The sequence below is a fragment of the Grampus griseus genome (genome assembly GCF_964374135.1).
Source record: "Grampus griseus genome assembly, chromosome: 4".
NCBI classification, from domain to species: Eukaryota; Metazoa; Chordata; class Mammalia; order Artiodactyla; family Delphinidae; genus Grampus; species Grampus griseus.
The window spans coordinates 114,833,452-114,857,308 of record NC_138997.1 but is presented as its reverse complement, the minus strand read 5'-3'; the positions used below and the strand labels follow the sequence as shown (position 1 = coordinate 114,857,308).

The 23,857-nt window shown below is 37.0% G+C and overlaps 1 protein-coding gene and 1 long non-coding RNA gene across 2 annotated transcripts in view; one reads left to right on the top strand and one right to left on the bottom strand.

Moving 5' to 3' along the window:
• ENPEP (glutamyl aminopeptidase) overlaps positions 1-16,263 on the bottom strand; it is a 109,320-nt gene extending 93,057 nt beyond the window's left edge. Inside the window, exons 1-2 of the mRNA XM_082653865.1 lie at positions 15,447-16,263; positions 1,211-1,352 (exon numbers count right to left, since the gene is read on the bottom strand). Of these exons, the coding sequence (XP_082509991.1) occupies positions 1,211-1,352; positions 15,447-16,087 (783 nt within the window). The 5' untranslated portion in view covers positions 16,088-16,263. The remainder of the gene's footprint in view (positions 1-1,210; positions 1,353-15,446) is intronic.
• LOC309822157 overlaps positions 1-23,857 on the top strand; it is a 163,660-nt gene that overhangs the window by 111,341 nt on the left and 28,462 nt on the right. The gene's annotated exons all lie outside the window — the stretch shown is intronic.

Sequence of the window (23,857 nt, the reverse complement as noted above, 5' to 3'; positions counted from 1 at the left end):
GCCAAAAAATTCTGATGGCATTTTATTCTGATCCAGTCTTCTGGATTAGAGTGTCATAGTTTAGGTTTATCCTTTCCTCTTTCTTCTCCAATCAAAACCCAATTGCCCAGGTGTCTGACACCAGAAGAAAAGTTGATAAACTTACACCAACAGTTTACTTTTTAACCTTCTTAAAGCTTTGGTTTGCTTTTTCAAGGAATATTTGTAATTAAAGAGGATGAATTTCAGTGATGATATTTCACAAAGTGGATCAGAAAGGTGGGAGTTGTAAAGTACGCACAATGCTTTTCTGGTATTAGATAGGTGACAGTTATATCTAAGGATGAGCTTCACCCTTTTATTTTATTTTATTTTTTTTGCGGTACGCGGGCCTCTCACTGTTGTGGCCTCTCCCGTTGTAGAGCACAGTCTCCAGACCTGCAGGCTCAGCGGCCATGGCTCACGGGCCCAGCTGCTCCGCGGCATGTGGGATCCTCCCGGGCCGGGGCACGAACCCGTGTCCCCCTGCATCGGCAGGTGGACTTTCAACCACTGCGCCACCAGGGAAGCCCCAAGCTTCATCCTTTTACATGTCAAAGGTATAAGGAATAATAAACCTCAACCTTGAGGTAATGATGCTTTAGTTAACTGCGTTACCCATTCTGGAGAGGAGGAGCAGTAACAGAGGAAAGAGTCATGTTAATAATTATACAAACAGAACTTATTGCAGCCTGTTTTTTTTTTTTAACATTTAATGAGTACTTCTTATTCACTAGAATACCTATAGGCATGGTGTTGCCTGGAGTTGTGGCTATATTCCAATATTTAAGTGATGATTTTTTGTGGTAGCCCTCTATTAAAAACTGGGTTTATATTCAACTGAAAACCAAGAATAGTAACTAGGCCCTTGAATATTTTTAAATCTGTAATTCCATTAGTTTGCCTTTAATTTGTCATGATTAGGGGCTTCTTTCATTTAAGCAGAACCCAGCTGTATCCATTCTTGCTTAGAAAACCTAACATGGTGTTTTGATTGGAATGTGATATCTTGAATTAAAGATGTCTAGTACTCAAAGAAAAGAGATTGCCCAAATGTATTTTCGAGCTTCTAAATAAGCTATTAGAGCACATTTATTTTAGAGTTCAGTAGGTTCTTTCATAGCAAAGCAGGTAATTTACCTGATATTATAAACAGACTATCTGCATAAATTAAAAAATGTAAAATACTCACCTCCACTGGCATATTTGAAAGTGCCTTATATTCTTTGGGGTGGACGATAGATATTGTATAAGTTGCCTTTTTGTTGGGCTCATCAAAACAAGGGAAGGATTTCCTGGCATCTGTTGGTTCATGATCAGTGGCTGCTATGCTCCTTAGAAATAAACACACAAACAAAATATATGTTGCCTCTTCTGATAGCCCCTATGTTTCTATTCCTATAGAAAAGAATCAGCTATGTAATTATAACTACTGCATTTCTTAAAATGAGTTTCCATCCAGAAAACTATCAAATAGTTGTCAAAGTCTTTCCTGGAATTGTTAGGTTAACAAATAAATGAAAATTCAGGAACTGCTTCGGATATTTTATATGAGTAGTTAGGTATTTTGTTGCCATAACTAAAAATCTGTGAACTCTAAATGAGCAAAAATCAATCCGTTTCTGAGCTATCACTCTTTCCATCCTAAAGCCATCAAGCGACAAGTAGATAAACACAAAGCCAAACTCAAAGGCTTGCTTGTACCTGTCCTTGTGAGTGTGAACAGCTGTGTCCTGTCACGGAGTAGAGGAGTATATTCCAGAGTCCACAGCTCCTGTCCCTAATAGTACATTCTTTCTTACTTATGTTACACCAGGGACAAATCCCTTAGTTTTCATTTTCATGCAAAGTCAGTCCCTGAGCAATCTCCCAGTGAAGCAACCTTTGGCCAGGTTTAGAGTCCACTTTTGGAAAGAGACAGTATTCCTTTATAGCTCTAACTTAATGCTTATTAAGCTAAAATGTTAGTGTTTAATGTTTCCATCATTTCAAAGTGGAAATATTTTTTTCTGAGTAATTGCTCAAAACAAATCAATGAATGTAAACTTTTTACATGTAGTTATATTACAGTAAGATATTGTACATTTGCTCATTAGAAGAGTAAGCAGAGTAAAAAGTGTAAAAGGAAAGAAATGTTGACTTATATTCATTAATAATTTGTGTAAGGAAAATATTTCATCCTTCAGAATTCTCAGAGACTAAGGAACATATTTCATAAAGAATAACAAATTGTTACATTGTTCATTGATCCAATAAATATTAATTGAACCCCTTCCTACACACACACACACACACACACACACACACACACACACACACACACACACACACACACACACACACACACACATCTACCAGGCATTATTCTAGGTTCTGAGGGAATAACAAAGAATAAATAAATAAATAGATAAATAAGGAGAGTGTTAAGAGCTATACAGAAAATGAAACAGGGGAAGTGACAGAAAATGACTCAGGAAAAGTGGTGAGCAATATTAGGTAGAGTAGTCAGGGACAGTCTCTTGGAGTAGGTGATGGTTTGCTGAGATCCGAATGATGAGAAAAACCCAGACAGGTGAAGATTAGGGAAAATGTGTTTCCTTAACAGAGGGAACAGCAAGTGCACAGTCTCTAAAGTGGAAAAGAATTTAATGTGGTTGAGACCTGAAAGATGTCCAGTGTAGCTGAAGTACAGTGAACTGGAGGGACTAAGGGGTCAGCAGAGACCATGGTAAGTGTCTTCATTTCATTTGGGTTCAAGGATGCATTATATACATTAACTTATATAAAAAATAATATGTCATAGGTCAACATCCAACTACAAGAAATTAAAATATTTTTGAATTTCTTTTAAAACCCCTCTGGATATAAAAATTAGTTGTTAAAAACTCAGCCAAAAAAACTAATCTGTAAAAAATAAAACTGGAAAAGGTCTGTCTTTTAGGACACTGTTGACTGAGGGGGACAACTTTCTGGGATGACTGAAAAAATCTATACCTTATGTACAGCTGATTCATTTTGTTATAAAGCAGAAACTAACACACCATTGTAAAGCAATTATACTCCAATAAAGATGTTAAAAAAAAAAAGCTATACCTTTTTATGGGTGTGGTTAACAAAGATGTGTGCATTTGTCAAAATTCATTGAATTGTTCCCATTAGATTTGTGCATTTAATGTATATAAATTTTACCTAAAAATAACTAAATCAATATTGAGCTCCAGTAAATAGGTTTAGATTTGGATTGTTGCAGTGGCATGAGTTAACAGTTCAGAAACAATCTCTTCTGTATCCCAAGCTTGAGCAAATGAAAAAAAAAATGAGGATAACAGAAGGCAGGTTTCTCACAGCTGGGGAAGAGAGTTATAAATTTGTAAAAAAGGGAAGACTAGACCTTGGTATTGAACTGTAACTGCAGGTTCAGTGTATACTCAATGATTTTTCACATACACATGTATCTATATATGTAAATGGATATAAAAATACACAGAGACATGTATTTCCTAGTTTTGTCTAGAAGAAATGACAAGCTTGTAGCAATGAGCACAACTAGTTCCCATTACCACTCTCCAATAAAAGGAACCAGAACTCTTCATAAAAACGGCTGATTCCAGTGCTGGATCAGAAAGGTCCAAAATGATCCTGGAACATCTTGCTTTGCCAAAAAGTAAGGAAGTTTTCAAAGAATCATAAGAATAAGTCAAAAGGACACAAAAGTCAGCTGGAGGGGACTACCCCTGGCCAGATCTGGGGGAACATCAAAATAAGTAATGGAATTATAAACTATTGATTAAAATAAGAATCCATGATAAAACATGAATAAATAAATAAGTGGGGCAAAGGAAAGCTCTTCTTTACAGTAGATTGCCTACTAATAATTTTAGGAGGAATGATGGATTTAGAAAATCATCAGTGGATGCCAAAACAAAGTGGATGAAAGTTTGTTGAGGAAAGGAATATCTGAATAGTTTCAAACACTTTCTCTGAAAATTACTTACATATAAAAAAATTACAACTTTACAATGAAGAAAACTGTTGGATACCACCTTAAACAAGTAATCAAAGATCACTAATAATTGTACAGATCAACATAACGTGTCTCCTGATGCGACTTCGTGAGAGGGACTAAGTATCACTTCTCTGAAATTCCTGACAAAAATGCTTGACTTGCATTTTTAAATCATGAGGAAAATCAGACAAACTAAAACTGAGGGATATTCTCAAAATAACTGGCCTGTGCTCTTCAAAAATATCAAGGTTGTGAAAGACAAAGAAAGGCAAGGGACTGTTCCAGTTTAAAGGAGTCTAAAAAGGCATGACATTAAATGCATTGCATGAATCCAAACTGGATACTGGACTGGGAAAAAAATACTGGGTTAATTGATGAAATTTGATTATGACTGTGGATTAGATGATTATCATATCAATGTTAAATGTTCTGATTCTGATAACTGTACTGTGGTTATGTTAGAAAATGTCCCTGTACTTAAGAAATATATACTGAATGTGAAGAGGTAAAGGGAGACAATGTTTCAATATACTCTAAAGGTCTAGAGAGAGACAGAGACATGGGGTTGCTGGGGAGAGAGGAAATAGGACAAAATGTAAACAATTGGTAGTGTTCCTAGGAGTTTCTTGTATTGTTCTTGTAACTGTTCTGTTAAGTTTGAAATTATTTCAAAATAAAGTTACCCAAAAAGTCCCAGCCAAGAATTTATTCTTCAGTATTACTGATTAGTTGTTGTGATAACAGTTTAACTAATCAATTGAAGTTTCTAACACATGTAGACTGTAGTGAATTGCAGATGCATCAGAATATAAAGAAGCCTGTATACTTCCCCAGTGTACTAAGGATTTACAAGAAGATCCACCAGGCTCCAACCCCATGTTTAGTCAGCTGCTTTTTTCTTTTGAATTCCTCTGGATTCTGATTTCTTCCCCAGGCAAAGGAAGAGGAAAAGTCACTCTCTGCAAGAATGTTTCAGTTTAGTCACACCTCAGAAATAAGCCAGATAACTAATTTGGGAATATGAGTGTGATTAACAGACAAGGGAGAGATTGACAATAATACAATAATAGTAGGGGACTTGATCACACCACTTACATCAATGGACAGTCATCCAGATAGAATCATCAGATAGAAAACCATTAAGAAATCAGTGGTCTTAAATGACACATTAGACCAGTTGGACTTAATATGTATCTACAGGACATTCCATCCCAAAACAGCAGAATACACATTCTTTTCAAGAGCCCATGCAATATTCTCCAGCATAGATTGTGTGCTAGGCCACAAAACAAGTCTCAACAAATTTAAGAGGATAGAAATTATATCAAGCATTTTTTCTGACTACAATGGTATGAAAGTAGAAATCATTTACAGGAAGAAAAACAGGAAAAACACAAACAGGTGGAGACTAAACAACATGCTACTAAAAATCCAATGGGTCGGGCTTCCCTGGTGGCACAGTGGTTGAGAGGCCGCCTGACGATGCAGGGACACGGGTTCGTGCCCCGGTCCAGGAAGATCCCATATGTCGCGGAGCGGCTAGGCCTGTGAGCCATGGCTGCTGAGCCTGCGCGTCCGGAGCCTGTGCTCTGCAACGGGAGAGGCCACAACAGTGAGAGGCCCACGTACCGCAAAAAAAAAAAACAACAAAAAACCAATGGGTCAATCAAGAAATCAAAGAGGAAATTAGAAAATACCTTGAGACAAATGGAAATAAAAACATAACTATCCAAAATCTATGGGATGCCTCAAAAGCAGTTTTAAGAGAGAAATTTATAGCAACACAGGCTTACCTCAAGAAATAAGAAAAGTTTCACATAAACAACCTAACCTACCAACTAAAAGACTTAGAAAAAGAAGAACAAACAGAGCCCAAAGCCAGCAGAAAGAAGGAAATAATAAAGATCAGAAAGGAAATAAATAGACACTGAAAAAAAATAGAAAAGATCAATAAAACCAAGGGCTGGTTTTTTTGGAAAGATAAACAAACTTTATAAGTGTTTAGCCAGGCTCACCAAGAAAAAAGAGAGAGGACCCAAATTAACAAAATAAGAAATGAAAGAGGAGAAATTACAACCAATATAACAGAGATTTAAAAAAATAAGAGAATATTATGAACAGCAATAAAGCAATAACTTAGACAACCTAGAAGAAATGGATAAATTTCTAGAGACATAAGATCTTCCAAGACTGCATCAGGAAGAAATAGACAATCTGAACAGACCAATCTAAAAAAAAACTCCTAGCAAACAAAAGTCCAGGACCAGAGAGTGTCACAGGGGAATTCTACCAAACATATAGAGAAGAGCTAATATCTATCCTTCTCAAACTATTCTAAAAAAATTGAAGAGGAGGGAACACTTCCAAATTCACTCCATGAGGCCACCGTTACTCTGATACTGAAAGTAGGCAAAAATACTACAAAAAAAGAAAATTACAAGCCAATATCTCTGATGAATATAGATATAAAAATCCTCAATGAAATATCGGCAAACTGAATTCAACAATATATAAAAAGGATCAGACACCATGATCAAATAGGATTTATTCCAGGGATGCAGTGATGGTTCAAGATCCACAAATCAATCACTGTGATACACCACATTCACAACAGGAAACATAAAAATCACATGATTATCTCAACAGCTGTAGGAAAATTTAACAGAATTCAACATCCACTCATGATAAAAACTCTCATTGAAGTTGGTATAAAGGGAACATATCTCAACATAATAAAGCCCATACATGACAAACCCACAGCTAACATCATACTCAGTGGTGGAAAGCTGAAAGCTTTTCCTCTAAAATCAGGAACAAGACAAGGATGCCCATTCTTGTCAATTATTTACATAGTATTGGAGATCCTAGCCACAGCAATCATACAAGAAGAAAAAACAAAAGGCATCCAAATAGGAAAGAAAGAAGTAAAATTGTCACTATTTGCATGATACTATATATAGAAAACCCTAAAGTCTCCACTAAAAAACTATTAGAACTAATAAACGAAGTCAGTAAACTTGCAAGATACAAGATTAGTATACAGAAATCTGTTGCTTTGTCTATAGACTAATAATGAACCAAAAGAAAGAGAAAGCAAGAAAATAATCCTGTTTAAAATCATATCAAAAAGAATAAAATGCCTAGGAATAAACTTAACCAAGGAGGTGAGAAACCTATACTCTGAAAAGTATAAGACATTGATGAAGGAAGTTGAATGTGATGCAAAGAAATGGAAAGATATCCTAGGTTCATGGATTAGAAGAATTGATACTGTTAAAATGTCCACACTACCCAAAGCAATCTACAGATTTAATGCAATCCCTATGAAAATACTCGTGACGTTTTTCACAGAACTGGAACAAATAATCCTGAAAATCATATGGAACCACAAAAGACCCCAATTTTCCAAAGCAATCTTGAGAAAAGAGAACAAAGCTGGAGATATCAGTCTCTGGCTTCAGACTTCAGACTACAAAGCTACAGTAACCAAAACAGTATGATACTGGCACAAAGTCAGACACGTAGATCAATAGAACAGAACAGAGAGCCCAGAAATAAACACACGCACTTATAGTCAATTAATCTATGACAAAGGAGGCAAGAATATACAATGGGGAGAAGACAGTTTCTTTAATAAATGGTGCTCAGAAACCTGGACAACTACATGTAAAAGAATGAAATTAGAACATTTTCTCACACCATATACAAAAATCAACTCAAAATAAATTAAAGACCTAAATGTAAGACCAGAAATCATAAAACCCTAGAAGAAAACATAGGCAGAACACTCTTTCACATAAATTGTAGCAATATATTTTTAGATCTGTCTTCTAAGGCACAGGAAACAAAATAAAAAATAAATGGGATCTAATTAAACTTAAAAGCTTTTGCACAGCAAAGGGAATCATCAACAAAACAAAAAGACAGCCTATGAAATGGGAGAAAAGATTAGCAAATGATATGACCAGTAAGGGGTTAATATCCATAATATATAAACAGCTTATACAACTCAATACCCAAAAAATGAACAACCTGAATAAAAATGGCAGAAGACCTGAATAGACAATATTCCAAAGAAGACATACAGTTGGGGAACAGGCACACAGAAATATGCTCAACATCACTAATTATCAGAGAAATGTAAATCAAAGCAGTGAGATATCACCTCACAACTGTCAGAATGGCTTTTATCAAAAACCACAAATAATAAATGTTAGTAAGGATGTGGAGAAAAGGGAACCCTGGTACACTGTTGGTGGGAATGCAAATTGGTACAGTCACTATGGAAAACAGTATGGAGGTTCCTCATAAAACTAAAAATTGGACTACCATATAATCCAGCAATTCCAGTCCTGGGTATCTATCTGGAAAAAAAATGAAAACACTAATTTGAAAAGATACATGCACTCCAATGTTCATAGACAAGATATGGAAGCAACCTAAGTGTCCATCAACAAATGAATGGATAAAGAGGATGTAGTATCTATGTATACAATGGATATTACTCAGCCATAAAAAAGAATGAAAGTCTGCCATTTGCAATAATATGCATAGACCTGAAGGGTATTATGCTTAATGAAATAAGTCAGACAGAGAAAGACAAATATTGTATGTTATCACTTATATGTGGAATCTAAAAAATAAACAAATATAACAAAACAGAAATAGACTTACAGATATAGAGAACAAACTAGTGGTTACCAGTGGGGATAGGGTAGGGGGGAGGGGCAAGATGTAGCAGATTAAGAGGTACAAACTACTATGTATAAAATAAATAAGCTACAAGGATATATTGTACAGCACGGGGAATATAGCTAATATTTTATAGTAACTTTAAATGGAGTATAATCTATAAAAATATTGAAACTAATATAATATCATAAATCAACTATACTTCAATTATTTAAAAAGGCCCTATTTGTATATGCTAAATTCCATCCAGAGTTACCAAAGTTTTCTAAATATATGCAGATTTGAAAACAACGTATATGAGATAGCAATACAAAACCATTTTAGATCACAACTTCTTTGGGGAGGTTTTATTCAGTGATTAAAACTTCTTTTTAAAGTTAGATGAATTGGTTTGCAAATTAATGGAAAAGGCCTGGCTAATCTCACAGTATGTTCAGGAGTAACTCTTGGTTATGTCCTAAATAATTATAATGCCAGGCAAATGTGCTGAGGTAAACCATTTTTACATAGGGGCCTCTCTGTGTTGTAAGTCACTTACTAGACCCAGCACATTAAAAGTATAATTCTGTGTAGCTTGTTAATTTACAAAAGGGAAGGCATTCCTCTGACTTCTCTGAGTGCATCAGATCAAGCTGACCTTAGAGAACGCTGAAGAGAGAGGAAGTAATGATTGCAAGCACCAACCGTTCACTCTGAATCAACTTTAAAAAAACCAGCTACTTGATTACCTCATAAATCATCTGGCGTACTGTTTCCAATGAAGACTCTCAGGCTATGTTCAGCAGTTTAATATCTTGAGCCAGAAAAATAAACAGCAAGGTCTGAGTGAAAAACTTAAATGAAAGACTGCTGATGCAGGCGAGGCAGCCACAATGAAGTATCTTTGCAGACTAGTAAAGGGTTCCAGAATTCAGTAGAGGAGCTGATCAGTGCAAGACAACCCATCTAGATTATTCAAACTCCAACCAATTTTTTTTTTTGCGGTACCCGGGCCTCTCACTGCTGTGGCTTCTCCCGTTGCGGAGCACAGGCTCCGGACGCGCAGGCTCAGCGGCCATGGCTCACGGGCCCAGCCGCTCCGCGGCATGTGGGATCTTCCCAGACCGGGGCACGAACCCGTGTCCTCTGCATCGGCAGGCGGACTCTCAACCACTGCGCCACCAGGGAAGCCCCTCCAACCTATTTTTATGGTGGTTTGAACCAATTAATTATTTAAATTTATTTTCCAAATGCTTTTTTTCTATGCAGAGGATACTCAAGGTCAAGTAAAATTTCTTGTTTCCTTGCTTCCAAAATAAAGGAAATTACTATGCATCCTGCAACAAGTAAACAAGACACCCCTGCTGAAGCTGTTCTTTGTTGATAATGGGCATACTGATAGCTCGACATATCAATATAACGAATAAACTGACATACAATTAAAATTTCAAGATCAAAACTACAAATGAGTATACATATCTGTGCGTGAGGATATAATGCACACACACGTGCACACACACACACACACAATTATGACCTTCTCAATGATTTCTGCTCTGTTTCCACTTAACTGCTAAATCTTTATCACAAGCCCTAACCTTGTGCTTCAGATTTAATTATCCAAGTGCCTACTAGACATCTCTTCCTAGATGTCTGACAGGCATTCAACACATCGGCCACCGAACTCATGACCTTCCCTTCTAAACCTGGTTCTTCTGTTTTCAATATCAGTGAAAGGTGTGGGCTATCAGATCAGATATCTGGAGCATCCTAAATCTATAACTCATCTCTTCCCCACAGCCAGTCAGTCTTCAAATCCTGACTGCGTTACCTGCAAGCTATTTTCTCCATTATGTTCTCTTCTGTCTGTCCTGAAATCACTGTCCTACCTGATCCTCATCGTCTTCTCTTTCCTGGATAACTGCAGTGTCTCTCATATACTCATGTACAGATTTAGTTCTTTCCTCCCCATGTAAATAGTCATTGGTTAACTTTTCCTGCATAATGCCTGTCATTAAATATCCTTACTTTTTTTTTTCCTGTGGGTTTTCCAGAGTTATCTCTAGCTAGCCTCTTCATATAAACCTCTCCTACAAACTTATTTCTTCTCCCGACTATGCTTTTTTGACCTAATGCCTTTCCTGTTTGCCTGCTTTTTACCTTCTTGCTTGCCTCTGCCTATTGAAATCCCACCATTACATCAAAATTCAACTTCAATCCCAGCAATGCTGTAAAAACCCAGAAAACCCAAACCGGAAACCATGTGTCCCTCTTTTAAATTCTTCTTGCAATTCCTGTCAGTTCCAATGGTTCTCAGTCCTTAAAGTATGAAGACTGCATTCCTAAGTCAAAAAAAGATTCTACTGACTTCTCTTGCCTTTGGTAAGACGGGGAGAAAAGGAACCATGGGAAGTTTTCCATCCTGACTGAGTGGGAAGGTGGAGCTGTCATTGGTGGAAATTGGATTCCTCTATGGGAAAGGGGCTGTGGTGATGCAGCATGTCCCAGCATGTTCCAGAGGACACTAGTGTGAGAGCCTATATGAAAATTTCTATATATTCATTTAATAATCATTAAGTTCTCTCTGTGTGCTAGGTAGTGAACAAGAGAGACACAGGGACCCTACTCTCAGGGACCCACAGAAGATTCCACAGTCTCATGCAGTTGGGAAACTACATACTATGGCAGCTTCTAGAGGTTCATAATGAACATTATCATATAAAAGTCTCTGAAAAGTCCCACCATTTTAAAAAAACTTTAAAGTTTAAAAAACTTTAACATAATTTTGTGTTTAGTATTATTTCCCAAAGAAACTTGGCCACAGAATCCCTCCCTTGCATTTTTCTGACAGTATCTATTAATATCCCATGCAACTAGAACTCTCTGGAACAGATAATTAGGAAATGCTGTGTAAGAGCAATCCAAATGCAGAGAAGGAAATGCTGAACCTTGGAGAGGAGAGAATATTGTTATATACTTCGGAGATGTGAGTAGAGGGGAACTCTGAGAACAACTGGAAATCCTACATAACTTGAGAAGGAGTGTTGAAATGGTTTGGTGGTGTGGGCAGGAAAACATTCCAAAGGTTCCAGTCCTTCGAAGTAGTTTTCCTCAGACCCGAAGGAACAGACCAGAGAGTAGGAAAAGTGGCTGTTAAGTTTCCCAAACTTTCTTCTCCTGACCCTCACTATAGCTGTCTCCCCGGTGAGATGATACGGTTATTATGGCTAGGGAACTCTAAACTTGCTCTACCTTCTCCAAGTCTCCATTTGCCTCTGAATTTTGAGGGAAAGAAGCTCAGATAGTTGTCTCTTCTCTGTGAAGTTCAAGTGTCGGTTGTATTTACAGAAATCAAGTAATTTTGGCTACTGTTGAGTGCACTAATGTTTATTTGCACTGTGGTTGCGACGGTCATATCCCATACCGCATATATTCAATCCTGGAGTTAATTTTACAATAAGGCAGAAGGGTTGGAAAGTATAATCTTGATGGTGTACATAAAATGTATTACTCTGATGGCATTTGAAATTGCATGAGCATCAAATATTACAAAGTTCACTCTATAATCTGAAAGGACGGTGCTCTTCCCCCTGAACTCACGCTTGTGGCCCTCCTCTGCACTCTGTAGATGAGACCCACTAAAGAGGCCTGCACTGTCAAAATGTTATTCACAGGCTTGAAAGAAAACAATGCACTTTTCTCATATGCTTGAAATATTTCAGAATAAGAAAAACAAAAAGTATTCCATTGAGCCTAAATGAGGTTATTATGTTCCAGAACCATTCCAAAACCATGTGTGCAGTGCAAAACTGGCTGCATCCTGTGTAATGTAAGAGCCTCATCTGCTACCAATGAAAACAGACAAACCTGGTGACACCAGTCCTCCATGGGAGCCTAATTGAGCACCAGCCTTCCTCCCCAACCTTGCGTCACTTAGTATTTCTGAGTATTTTAGCAACTAAGACAGCTAAGTTTCAGAATGTCATCTCTCAAGTATATATCTTATCATAAAACTAACTCATACAGTAAAATAATCCAAAGAGTTAGAATGAATAATATATATTTTAGCATATAGTAATTTTTTGTATTTATAAAATATATAACAGAAACTTATTAATGGAACTGTGTTCCATATTTTTTGGCCTTCCTGTAGTGTATAGAATTTTATAAAGTATTTTGATGGCTTTACCCAGATGCAATTTCTGTTCTTTTCACAACCCAAAAAGCAGTTTTAAACTCAGCAATAATCATTTAAAAGTTTTGACTTGTTTTCACTTTACACTAACATATTTTTAGAATCTCTTGAAAGTAGATATTCTTTAGAGTATTATTACTTTACCAAATTGCAAACACTTAAAAAAATCATCTTATCGTTAGTAAGGCTCAGAGAAATAAGTTCTTTCATTCATTGTTTGTGGAAATGTAATTTGGGACATATTTTTGAAAGTCAGTTTGGAGATACACACATATACACATGTGCATGCACATGTGTTATATATGTGTAGATGTGTGTATATATACACACACATGCATGCACTCGTACATGTGTAGTTTGAGCCAATTTCCTAAGAAATTTCCTATAGAAATATTAGAAAGTACTATTCATAGTTTTTTATAAGGCTGTTCATTACATTTTATAGGTGTTTATAGGTAAAAAAGTAGAAGCAATTTAAGTGCCCAAATCTAATGGGAAAGTTGAATGAATTACATTTTATTGGTACAATGGGCTATCATATATCCATTAAGTCATTTGTGGAAGAATACCAAATTATATGTTAAAGTGTTGATATATTGTAAAAACATGTTACACAATACTATATACAGCATAATAATGCCATGTTTATCTGTATCCAGAAAAAATAACTAGAAGAATGTCTGCCTAACTGCTAACAATGACTATGCTTGAGTGATGGACTTATAGATGGATTTTTTTCCTTATAATTTTCTGTTTCTCAAGTTTTCTGTAGTGAATGTGTCTTATTTATGAAATAATTAAACAAAATAAATGTTACATGTTTCTTGACATATTTGTACCCTTTGACCCAGCAATTCTATTTTTCGGACTATATCCTAACATGAGAAAATAAACAGATACACACTTAGGTACTTACAACTATGTTCTTTCTGACTTGTTTATAGTAATAAAACACTGGAAGCTACTTGAATGTCCAACATTAGGGAATTGGTTTTAAAAAAATAACTGCATTCATGCAGTGAAATATTGCACAGTCTTTAAAATCAGATTCTTGAAAATATTTAACAAAGGGAAATGCTTACAGTATATTCAGTTAAAATGTGTATGGACAGAGAGATATGTAGACATAATATAATTACAATTTTGATTACCTAAAAAAATTTAGAATATACATTAGTGTTTTAACAGGGCTAACCACTGGGTGGTGAAATTATTTATAGGTTCTTTTTTTCCTTTTTATAATTTTCTATGCTTTCAACATTTGTAATTTTTATAAACAGAAAGAATATGTAAACAATAAAGAAGCTTGTTTTTTGCAAGTAATATTAAGATACAGTATCTATATGAACATGATCCCTCCAAATATTTTTTCAGACTATCATTTCTACTCAGTTTATTGCTGTACTGCACAGTGAGATAAGAATGTATAATATTTTATTTTAATCCCTGGGTCTCTCTGACAAACAATAGGAAGAATTCTGACCAAAAGATTTGCTTTGCTCTATAAAATGCTTAAAACAACATAGGAAAGGAATATTCAGAGGGCTGGCCTCAGTCTCACTCTGAACAGTGATATAAGGTTTCTTAATCATTTACTTGTTCAGAGTCTAAGTAGGCAAAGGTCAAAGCAGTTTCAAGTTCAGTGTTACCTCAGGTGTAGCCTTCCTCTCTGATGCAAGGACCACACCTGCAGAGTGAAGGTTTTTTGAGTTCATTGAGAGAGTTTATGCCTTTGACAAAGCTCTAGTAATAGCCTCTGATTGAGCGACAAGGCAAGTAACCATTTGGCTAGACTCAGGGAATGCAAGTATATATACATGTATACTAGGAGGGCTGTGTGGGGGGGATATATTTATGTTCTTAATTGCTTAAGGCTTAGCATAACCATTGCATACTGCATGATAGATAATAAGCCTGAAGAGTTATCCGTGTGCTACCACTAATGTATGGACTCAATGAGTATTTATTGAAAGCTTATCTGTAAAACATGGTTCTGGCCATATGAGATTAAAAAGACATAGTCCTACCTTCCTTCCTAAATGAAAACACAAAAACAATTGCGTGAATTTTACATACTCTCAATGTTTCTTCTCCAATAAAACAGACAAAATTATAATTGATATTTACTGATTTTCACTTAAATTTAGTGTGATATAATTTTAAAAGTTCACTTTAAAATCATTGCCACATAGCCCAAGAATATCACCAGTGAAATTTACCAGACACATGTATTTTTAAAGTTTGAGGTAGTTCATGTAAATATTAAGGATAGAATGCAGTATATTATGATTTTTCCTGATGAAATAAAGGACTTACACTGATTTTTTAGACTCCATGCAGCTCATTCAATACTTTCAAATTTTGTGGTAGGCTTTGAAAATATAAATGGGCAAGAATTTTTGCTTCCCAGATGAACAGGCAGAAATGAAACCAAGTTTAGATAAATATCAGACCATCAATATAATTGAAAGGTGGAAAGTGAAAGGGAAGGAGAAGAAATGGAAAGCAAATATATAGCTTTGGAGAAATAAAGCAAAAAAAAATTAAAAAATTTACTTGATTTGTCCTTTCTCCACGTATGTTGTTCTATAAAACCCCACGAGCGAGCCATTCAGCCAGCCGGCGAACTCCATGGTCAACTGGTAGAGACCCTTGCCACTGTTGGGTGCAAGCTCTTCTTCTGTCTCCACTACCACATACTCCTGCTTTTTGTATTCGAAGCACCGCCTGACTTTCACCTGCTCCCCAGAGGGCTTCCTCAGCACCGGGAGCTGGGTGATCCTCGTCTCCCGGAGGTGTAGCCACAGGTTCCGGGTGGGTGAGCTCACGTTGATGGAGATGTTCACGCTGCCCGTGTACGTGTCCTCCTCCAACAGGGGCTTCACCTCCAGGTCGTAGTGCACTGGGTTGATGAAGTCCGGCAGCCTGAAATCTTTCCAGCCTCCACTTTCATCTTCACTGGCAGGGCAGACCCCCTGGTCCTGTGGAGGGCTCAAAGTGGGAGGCCTCGAAGTGGGAGGCCTCTGGGAAGGAGCCTGGGTTGTGCCCTGTCCTCCGTCGGTAGAGTCACACGATCTGGTCAAGCCCACGGAAAGTCCTACTATTAATCCGACACCCACCACCACCGCACAGATGATGGCCACATGTTTCCTTTTAATGCAGTATCTCTTAGAGCCTTCTCCCTCCTCCAAGATCATTTTTGTTTCCAAAGTCAAATGTTACACATAAAAGGTTGTTAAATTTAACTAACTAACGTCAGCAGTCTTCCTTTTTCAATTGGAAGGAATTCCCTGGTTTGGCAGCCTGCTTTCGCCTTTCCCACACCTCTCTCTCTCTGGCTGCTTGAATCTTTTCCTCTCCCTTCACGTTCCCACTAGACACTCAAGGATGAATGTGGAATCAAGGGGGTGGGGTAAGGACTCCAGAAGAGGAGCTGAGCTGGAGGAAGAGGACTGACGAGAATATTGTCACGGCTCCTCTTACAAACAACGCATCCCCCACTCCACCCCTCCTACTGGAGTGAGTTAAATATAAAACAGGGCTTTGCTTATCAGCCAGTGGGAGGATGATCCTTTGCCAAAGCTCTGTCAGCAGCTTTCGAGGAGAGAACGTTTGGGAAGAGGTGTACTTGTGATGGAAAATCTCACCCTTTGCCACTGAGTCTGTGGCTTCTTCCTGTTGTGTGCGCAGTCTCTCTCTCCTAACCAAAGGGCTTTTTGCATCTCAGCTATTTTTTAGGTAGCTGTGTTTTCTTTTCATTCTTTTTCCTCATCTTATGTAAACATTCAGATTCTGCCTTTTGCCAAAGTCAGGTCCTGGAGTTCCGTGCACAGAGTGATACATAAATTCAAGGACCACTTAGGTAGTGAGTAAATATTTGTTGAATTGGTGGATTAGTAAAACATGGCCAGGTCACCCTAAATCAGTTCAGTTGATGCTGGATGAAAGAGAAAAGGAAACATAAATTAGTCAAAGCAGTACTGGAGCTCAAAAGCATAAGAAGAAAAAGAGAGACAGAAAAGTAATGGGTTGGAAGGACAGAAGGACAAGGAAGATAAACTTGATTAACTTGTTAGGTTAAATAACTAAACTCTTAGATAATCTTATCTAAGTGAGATTGAATTCTTTAGCCTAGAGTGTGGTAGATGAGGTTTGGAGGAGATTCCAGATGCAAAGTTGGCTGTTGAAAGATCTGTTACCAGCCCAAACCTATTGCCTCTGAATGAAAAGCTCAAGATGATAGAAATCACAATAATGACTTCCATGTTTATGAGTAGCTAAGATGTATACATCCAAGCCATCTCTAATAGTAGCAGTACAATCATAAATATAAAAAATTAGAGAGCTTTCTATATGCCAGGCACTATGCTAGGTACTTCATAGACGTTATCGTTTAAGACTTACCAGCAACTCTATGAGACTGATACTATTATGATGCCCATTTTAGAGGTGGAAGGACTGACATTCAAAGAGGTAAGTCATTTGCTCAAGGTCACAGCATTGGAGCTTGAACTCAGGTTATCTGAGTCCAAAATCCAAATATCTAACTATACTGCCTCTGTTCTCTGAAGAGGAAATATGTTTAAGGGTTAAGTAACCATGAAAAACTTGGTCAATATTTCCCAAAGTGCAATCCATGGATAATATCAATAGATATAATTGCAAAGCAGGCAGTGCTGCGGTAGATAGAGTTAAGAATATTCTTTCACTACTTTCCATTCTTCCAGAGCTTCCAGATGGCACTACCATCACACTGTGAATCTCCCAGATAGGATATACTATTGTGTGATTTCTATATTTAGTTGATGAGAGAGTTTGTTTGGTGAGATACCTTTTGAGGGTCTTGTGTTCCCACACTCTGAAAAATCCTACTTTAAACTGTTCCAAGTTATAAATTAAACACACGGATAAAAAGAGAAGATTTTAAGAATGAAAGGGTCGACTTTGCTGTACGCGTTTCTATTGTTTTCTCATAAAATGGTAGTAAGAGAAATAAAGTTAAAGGCAAGAGGGGTATATTTTTCTAAATCATAGGTTCATCTTGTTTATTAATTTCACATTCTGAAGTAATCCTAAACTTTAATCATAGTATGTTTAATTTTGGTAAATCAACTTTATGAACTTTAGCCTTGAAATCCCTTTTTTATCAGAAATATCATCTGATGTTTCACTAAATGTTTCACAGGGCAAATATTTTAATGTGTTCTCCATAAATTAAAAGGAAAGTGTGGATCAAATTTATCTCAGCATAATGACTGAAAAAAAATGAAAAAGAAAAGGATTTTGAAGAATGTACATAAAATTATATTAAACTGGAAGCATTTTTTAAAAATCTCAGCTAAGGCAAACATATATAAAACTCTTAAACTCAATTTTGTCTAGAAAGACAGCAGTCTTATCACCAGGTCCCATGTTTGCACTAAACTGAACAAAGAAGATAATAGACCTTTGGAATAAGGTGCACTTAAGGGGGTTTGAGAATGGCCACCTGCTATCAAATATCTCTCCTGTTTTACCTGAAATTCCACCATAAGCGGTTCATTATTTATAGATAAATGCAATTTTTTGCTAGCAGAAATAAAATACCTTAAATCCATGTACTTTGTGTGTGTGTGTGTGTGTGTGTGAACACGTGCATAAATTTTTAGTCTAAGACCCAACCACAGCATTTTATTAGTACCAACCTAAAAGAGCCGCCTGTATCCAGTGAAGGACATCACATCTTATCCATGTCAGCATATTAGGGTTGCCTGAGGTGATAGAGGTAAAACGTCCAGCCAGACAAGTGAGAGTAGCAGAGCCAGCCTGTGCACTAAACACATTTGGGGTCACCATATTAGGGTTTACTAAATATAAAGCCCCAGCTTTCATAGTTGGTAATGCTGCACTCCATTGCAGCAGTTCTTGCTGTCCTTTTCCCTGACACTGGAACACTGAGTCTGTGGCAGGAGGCTCTTGATCTTGAAAGCCCTTGTTCCAGATCCAATCCACAGTGAAGGTCAAGGCAGCCACTGGCAGGACACACGCGCGCGCACGCGCACACACACACACACACACACACACACACACACACACACAGAATCTACTCCTATAATGAGACCAACGAACCATCATAGGCACTCACCTAGTTAAACAGTTTATATTGATTAATCTTATGTTGAAAAATCTACATTACATCTAACTACTTTGGAAAGGCTGCCTCTGGTCAGTTTCCATGTAGGTTCAAGCCAGAGGAGTGAATGCACGGCCATTCACTGTAGATCATAAACCACACTCCCCCATAGCTTTTGACAATGTGTATTACCATCTTGTACCCCAAGTACCAATCCAATATCTCTCCCATATAGGACACTCAATAAATGTTCATTGATTGCTTTTTGAATAAACAAATGAATGTATAAATAAAAAGGAGGAAAAAGAACACCAAGAATCCAGAATGGGAAGGGTTAGTGGGCATAATATGCCAGAAATGTTGAGATAAAATAAATTCAGTTCAAATTGCAATAATGACTAGAAAGAAGTTCCCTGGAGGTGAGGACTTGAAAATCATTCCTGATCTTGAGAAGATAAGGAACTTCCTGGCTAATTCCTTCCCACAGCAGGTAGATTGATGCAGGAGACCCACCATAATACTGAATACACAGCATATACCTCCCTTTTTCACTTGGAGCTTCAGTTTAAAGCTCTTCTGTTAAGTCTCAGGAATTACACATACCCTTCTATGTACATGGGGTGCTATTGGCTGACCAGAGAACTCAGAGCATCACCAGAAATGTTGTCAATAACTAACACCACAATGTGATTATTTGACTGGCTCTTCACTCCTATTAGTTGATCATAGCTGAATGGTTCAGGAGAAAAAACAAAAATGGCAAGCTAGAATCACAATAGAAGAAGCAGAATCTGCAAATTGGGCTATATTATATAAGGAACAGGGAGAATCAGAATGAGTTTCTTTCCATCTTGCCACAGGGTCTCAATTATCAACCATGTCAATTCTATAAACCCCATGGTCAATCCAAGTATTTCCAAACTTTAAAGGTTTAGTTGGAATTACAAAAGGAGAGTACCATTGCATTTGATTTGGACGACCATGCATTCTAAATCCATATTGGCAATGTTCATTGTGATCCTGGTCAATTATATTTTATTTTATTTTCTATTCGTCATCTTTTGTGTGGTCTCAGCAACTGTTTTAAAACGTTCAGTTGGTCTTAAGACCTAAGTGATCTCTTCTGACTTTTTCCAAGAGCTGAAAATAGCTGCAGATGTCAGGCAGAAGGTGTTCATCAGGCCACATCTAACTTTTGTTGGTTGATAATGATGAATTTGTCCAATGGTAGCACAATAAGAGGAACTACACAGTAGGGAAGACAAGGAGGAAAAGAGTGAGGAAGAGGGTCAAGAGGTAAGAAAGAGGAGGGGAAGAAACATTTTCAGAGAAACTGATGAGAATAAACTTCCAAAATACATTCAAACATAATTCAATAAAAAATAAAAATAAATGAAACAGGGCTTCCCTGGTGGCGCAGTGGTTGAGAGTCCGCCTGCCGATGCAGGTGACACGGGTTCGTGCCCCGGTCCGGGAAGATCCCACATGCCGCCGAGCGGCTGGGCCCGTGAGCCGTGGCCGCTGAGCCTGCGCGTCCGGAGCCTGTGCTCCGCAACGGGAGAGGCCACAACAGTGAGAGGCCCGCGTACGCAAAAAAAAAAAAAAAAAGAAACAATACGTTTATGTCTTCTCTATTTTTGTTGTTTCCAGACTGATTTGAGAATCCTTCTGTAGACTTTTCTGGACACACAGACTGTGCTCATGATATTCCCCACCTACATAGTCCGTGGGCACCAGGGTTTCATAAGCCACAAGCAAGAATCACATTCCTGTTTCTCATTTGGATGGCTCTAGGTAGAATTGGTGTACTTTACCTACCTCTGAAAAAGTGTCTGTGAGCCACTGTTCATTCATTTGCCTTTCAGTCATTCAGCAAATATTCAACCACTCAAAAAATATATATTAACTCAATAAATATTTACTTTTCAACAAATATTTACTGGATAAGGAATTCTAGGATAAACTTTAAAATGTGGACATTAAAACAAATGTTAATAAATACTCGTAAAGACATGTGTGTAAACCCCTGCTTTGTTCTTAGAATGTATCAATAGAAGTTTTGAAAATATTCAGAAAAGCAAAGAAAATAAAATGAAAGGATTTTTATTATTTCTATAATTTTAAACTGCTTTTATATTGGATTCCCTAATGTGCAATAATACGTTGGGAGACAGTGGCAGGACATAGAAACAGCAGAAGAAAAATAATAGTGATAATATAGTCTAGATTTCTGTTCTAAGAATTTCAAAATTATCAATTTTCTCAGTGCACTAAACAATAGCTCTATAGTCTGAGTTTTAAAACTCCCTGAAATGCTTAATTCATTCAACATTTCCTTTCAGCCTTTTGTATTGTCAAAATTCTTGGCAATATTTTCTTCTCTCTCCTCTCCTATCTGCAGAAGTCTGCAAAAATAATGTTGGCGTAGAGAAAATATCTCAACCAATGTTCTTTTATCCCACAAAGAATCCAAGTGAATTATACTAGTAATGGTGATTTTGGATCTCGTTCCGCACAAAAATTCTATTAGACCCATTCTTCATCTTAAGTAATATTATTTCTTTCAGGGGAAAGGCCTGTAATTTTCCAATTTTTATTTATTAGCACTGACTGGTTTGAAAATTTCTTTATTACCACATTAATTTTTTTAACATCTTTATTGGAGTATAATTGCTTTAAAATGTTGTGTTAGTTGCTGTTGTATAACAGAGTGAATCAGCTATAGGTGTACATATATCCCCATATCCCCTCCCTCTTGCATCTCTCTCCCACCCTCCCTATCCCACCCCTCTAGGTACCACATTAATTTTAATAAAGTTATCTTTAATTTTTGTTTTTTTGGAAGTGAAGATTTTAGCTGCATTAAGATGATCCGAGACATCCATATGAGCAACGGAATGTTTCTCTATTGGAGCTCTCTTTTCTTGGCATATATTCTGTTTTTTGTTTATTACTTTCTTTGTATGCTTGTGCCTTAAGCTGAAAAATTGCGCCCCTAAAACATATCCACATTCTAATCCCTGGAACCTGTGAATGTTACTGTACATGGTTTAAAAAAAAAAAAGGTCTTTGTCGATGTGATTAAAGACTCTTGAGATGGGGGGATTATTTTGGGATTATCAGGTGTCAGGGTGGGTTTGAAATGCAATCTCACATGTTCTTATAAAAGGGAGGCAGAGAGAGATTTTATGCACAGACACACAGGTGATGTGAAGATAGAGCAGAGAAAGATTTGAAGATGCTGGTCTTGAAGATTGTAGTGATGCAGCCACAAACTAAGGAATGCTGGCAGCTACTAGAAGCTTTTGTAAGAGACAAGGACCAGATGCTTCCTTATAGCTTCTGGAGGAAGAGTCGCCATGCTGACACCTTGATTTTGGCCCAGTGATACAGATTTTGAACTTCTGGCTTTCAAAAATGTGAGAGAGTAAATTTCTGCCATTTTTAAGCCACAAGCTTGTGGTAATTTGTTATAGAAGCCACAGGAAATTAATACAACAGTCTTTAGGTATTCATTCAACAAACATTTATTGAGAACCACAATGTGCCATATATTTCAACTGATCGAAAAGCACTAACTAAGAATACAAATGAAAACAGTCTCAGAGTAGAAGAGTTTTTCTCAAGTAGAAAGAGTGTTGGAATAAGATAGAATATTGGCTTTTGGGACAAGGCATACTCTCTTCTTTCATTCACTTCTGATTTTCTAGAGATACACTTAAGAACTCTGTTTTTGTTCTTCGGGAGCATATATAGCTCTTACTCAAGGTTTTAAAGGATTTTTATACATTTATTTTCCAGTTGCCTTCACCATGGAATATTTGTTAAGAGGGTCCACAAATTATTTCTTCAGTGAATAGGATGTATGTGTTTCTATAAAAACATTATGACTCCTGGTAATTCCTTGGCGGTCCAGTGGTTAGGACTCAGTACTTTCACTGCTGTGGGTCCAGGTTGGATCCTGATCAGGGAACTAAGATCCTGCAAGCTGCGTGGCATGGCCAAAAAAAAAAAAAAATCATGACTCCCACTGAATTTATCTGAATCATTTATTAAGTTTATATCTGGGGGGAAATTTATATTTACTTTTGATTTGGAAGCTTTAATTCTAGATGCTTTTCTTGGTCAGGGATGTTGCAAATCCAGGGCAAAATAATACTGGATAACTATAAATATAACTGGATAATTACAAATAACTATAATAATACTGTTTCTTGTGGATGTAACAATTCCTTCTATCTTCTGAATACGTTGCCTCATTTACTTCTGCTCTTGTCATTGATGGTAATCTGGTGAATTATTTAACTTCTACATTTAGACACTTTCCTTTGATGTCTTGATTTTCATTAGCTTTTAAAGGGCTTTCAGGTGACTTTTATTCTTGGTTTATCTGATATCTTTTGCATCTGTGGTTAAGATATTTATATGCATATATTGCAACGGTTAGCTTGATTGCTTAAAATCTCTATTCGGGATTCGGACACATCTCCAAGTGTGAAATCATCAGGTATAGCCTACCATGGGTTGGAGCATATGAAAATTTCAGATGTCTTTTGGAGATAGAATTTCTTTTGGAGTGTATAAGTCAGGGATGCTTTTAGTTCCAAGTAAAGAAAACTTAGCTAACTATGGCTTAACCTATAAAGACGTCAAATGACCTCCCATAACAAGAAGTCTGGAGGTAGGGAGTAGCATCTTGGTTTGGCAGCTCTGTAATGTCATCAGGAAACTAACATATGACTATCTATTCATTCCGTCACCTTTATTATGGGATCCCAAGCTGGTTGTCACAGTTACGGCTATGACAATCACTTTCAAAAGCAAGATGTGGAGGGTGGAAGAAAAGAGTAAGTTT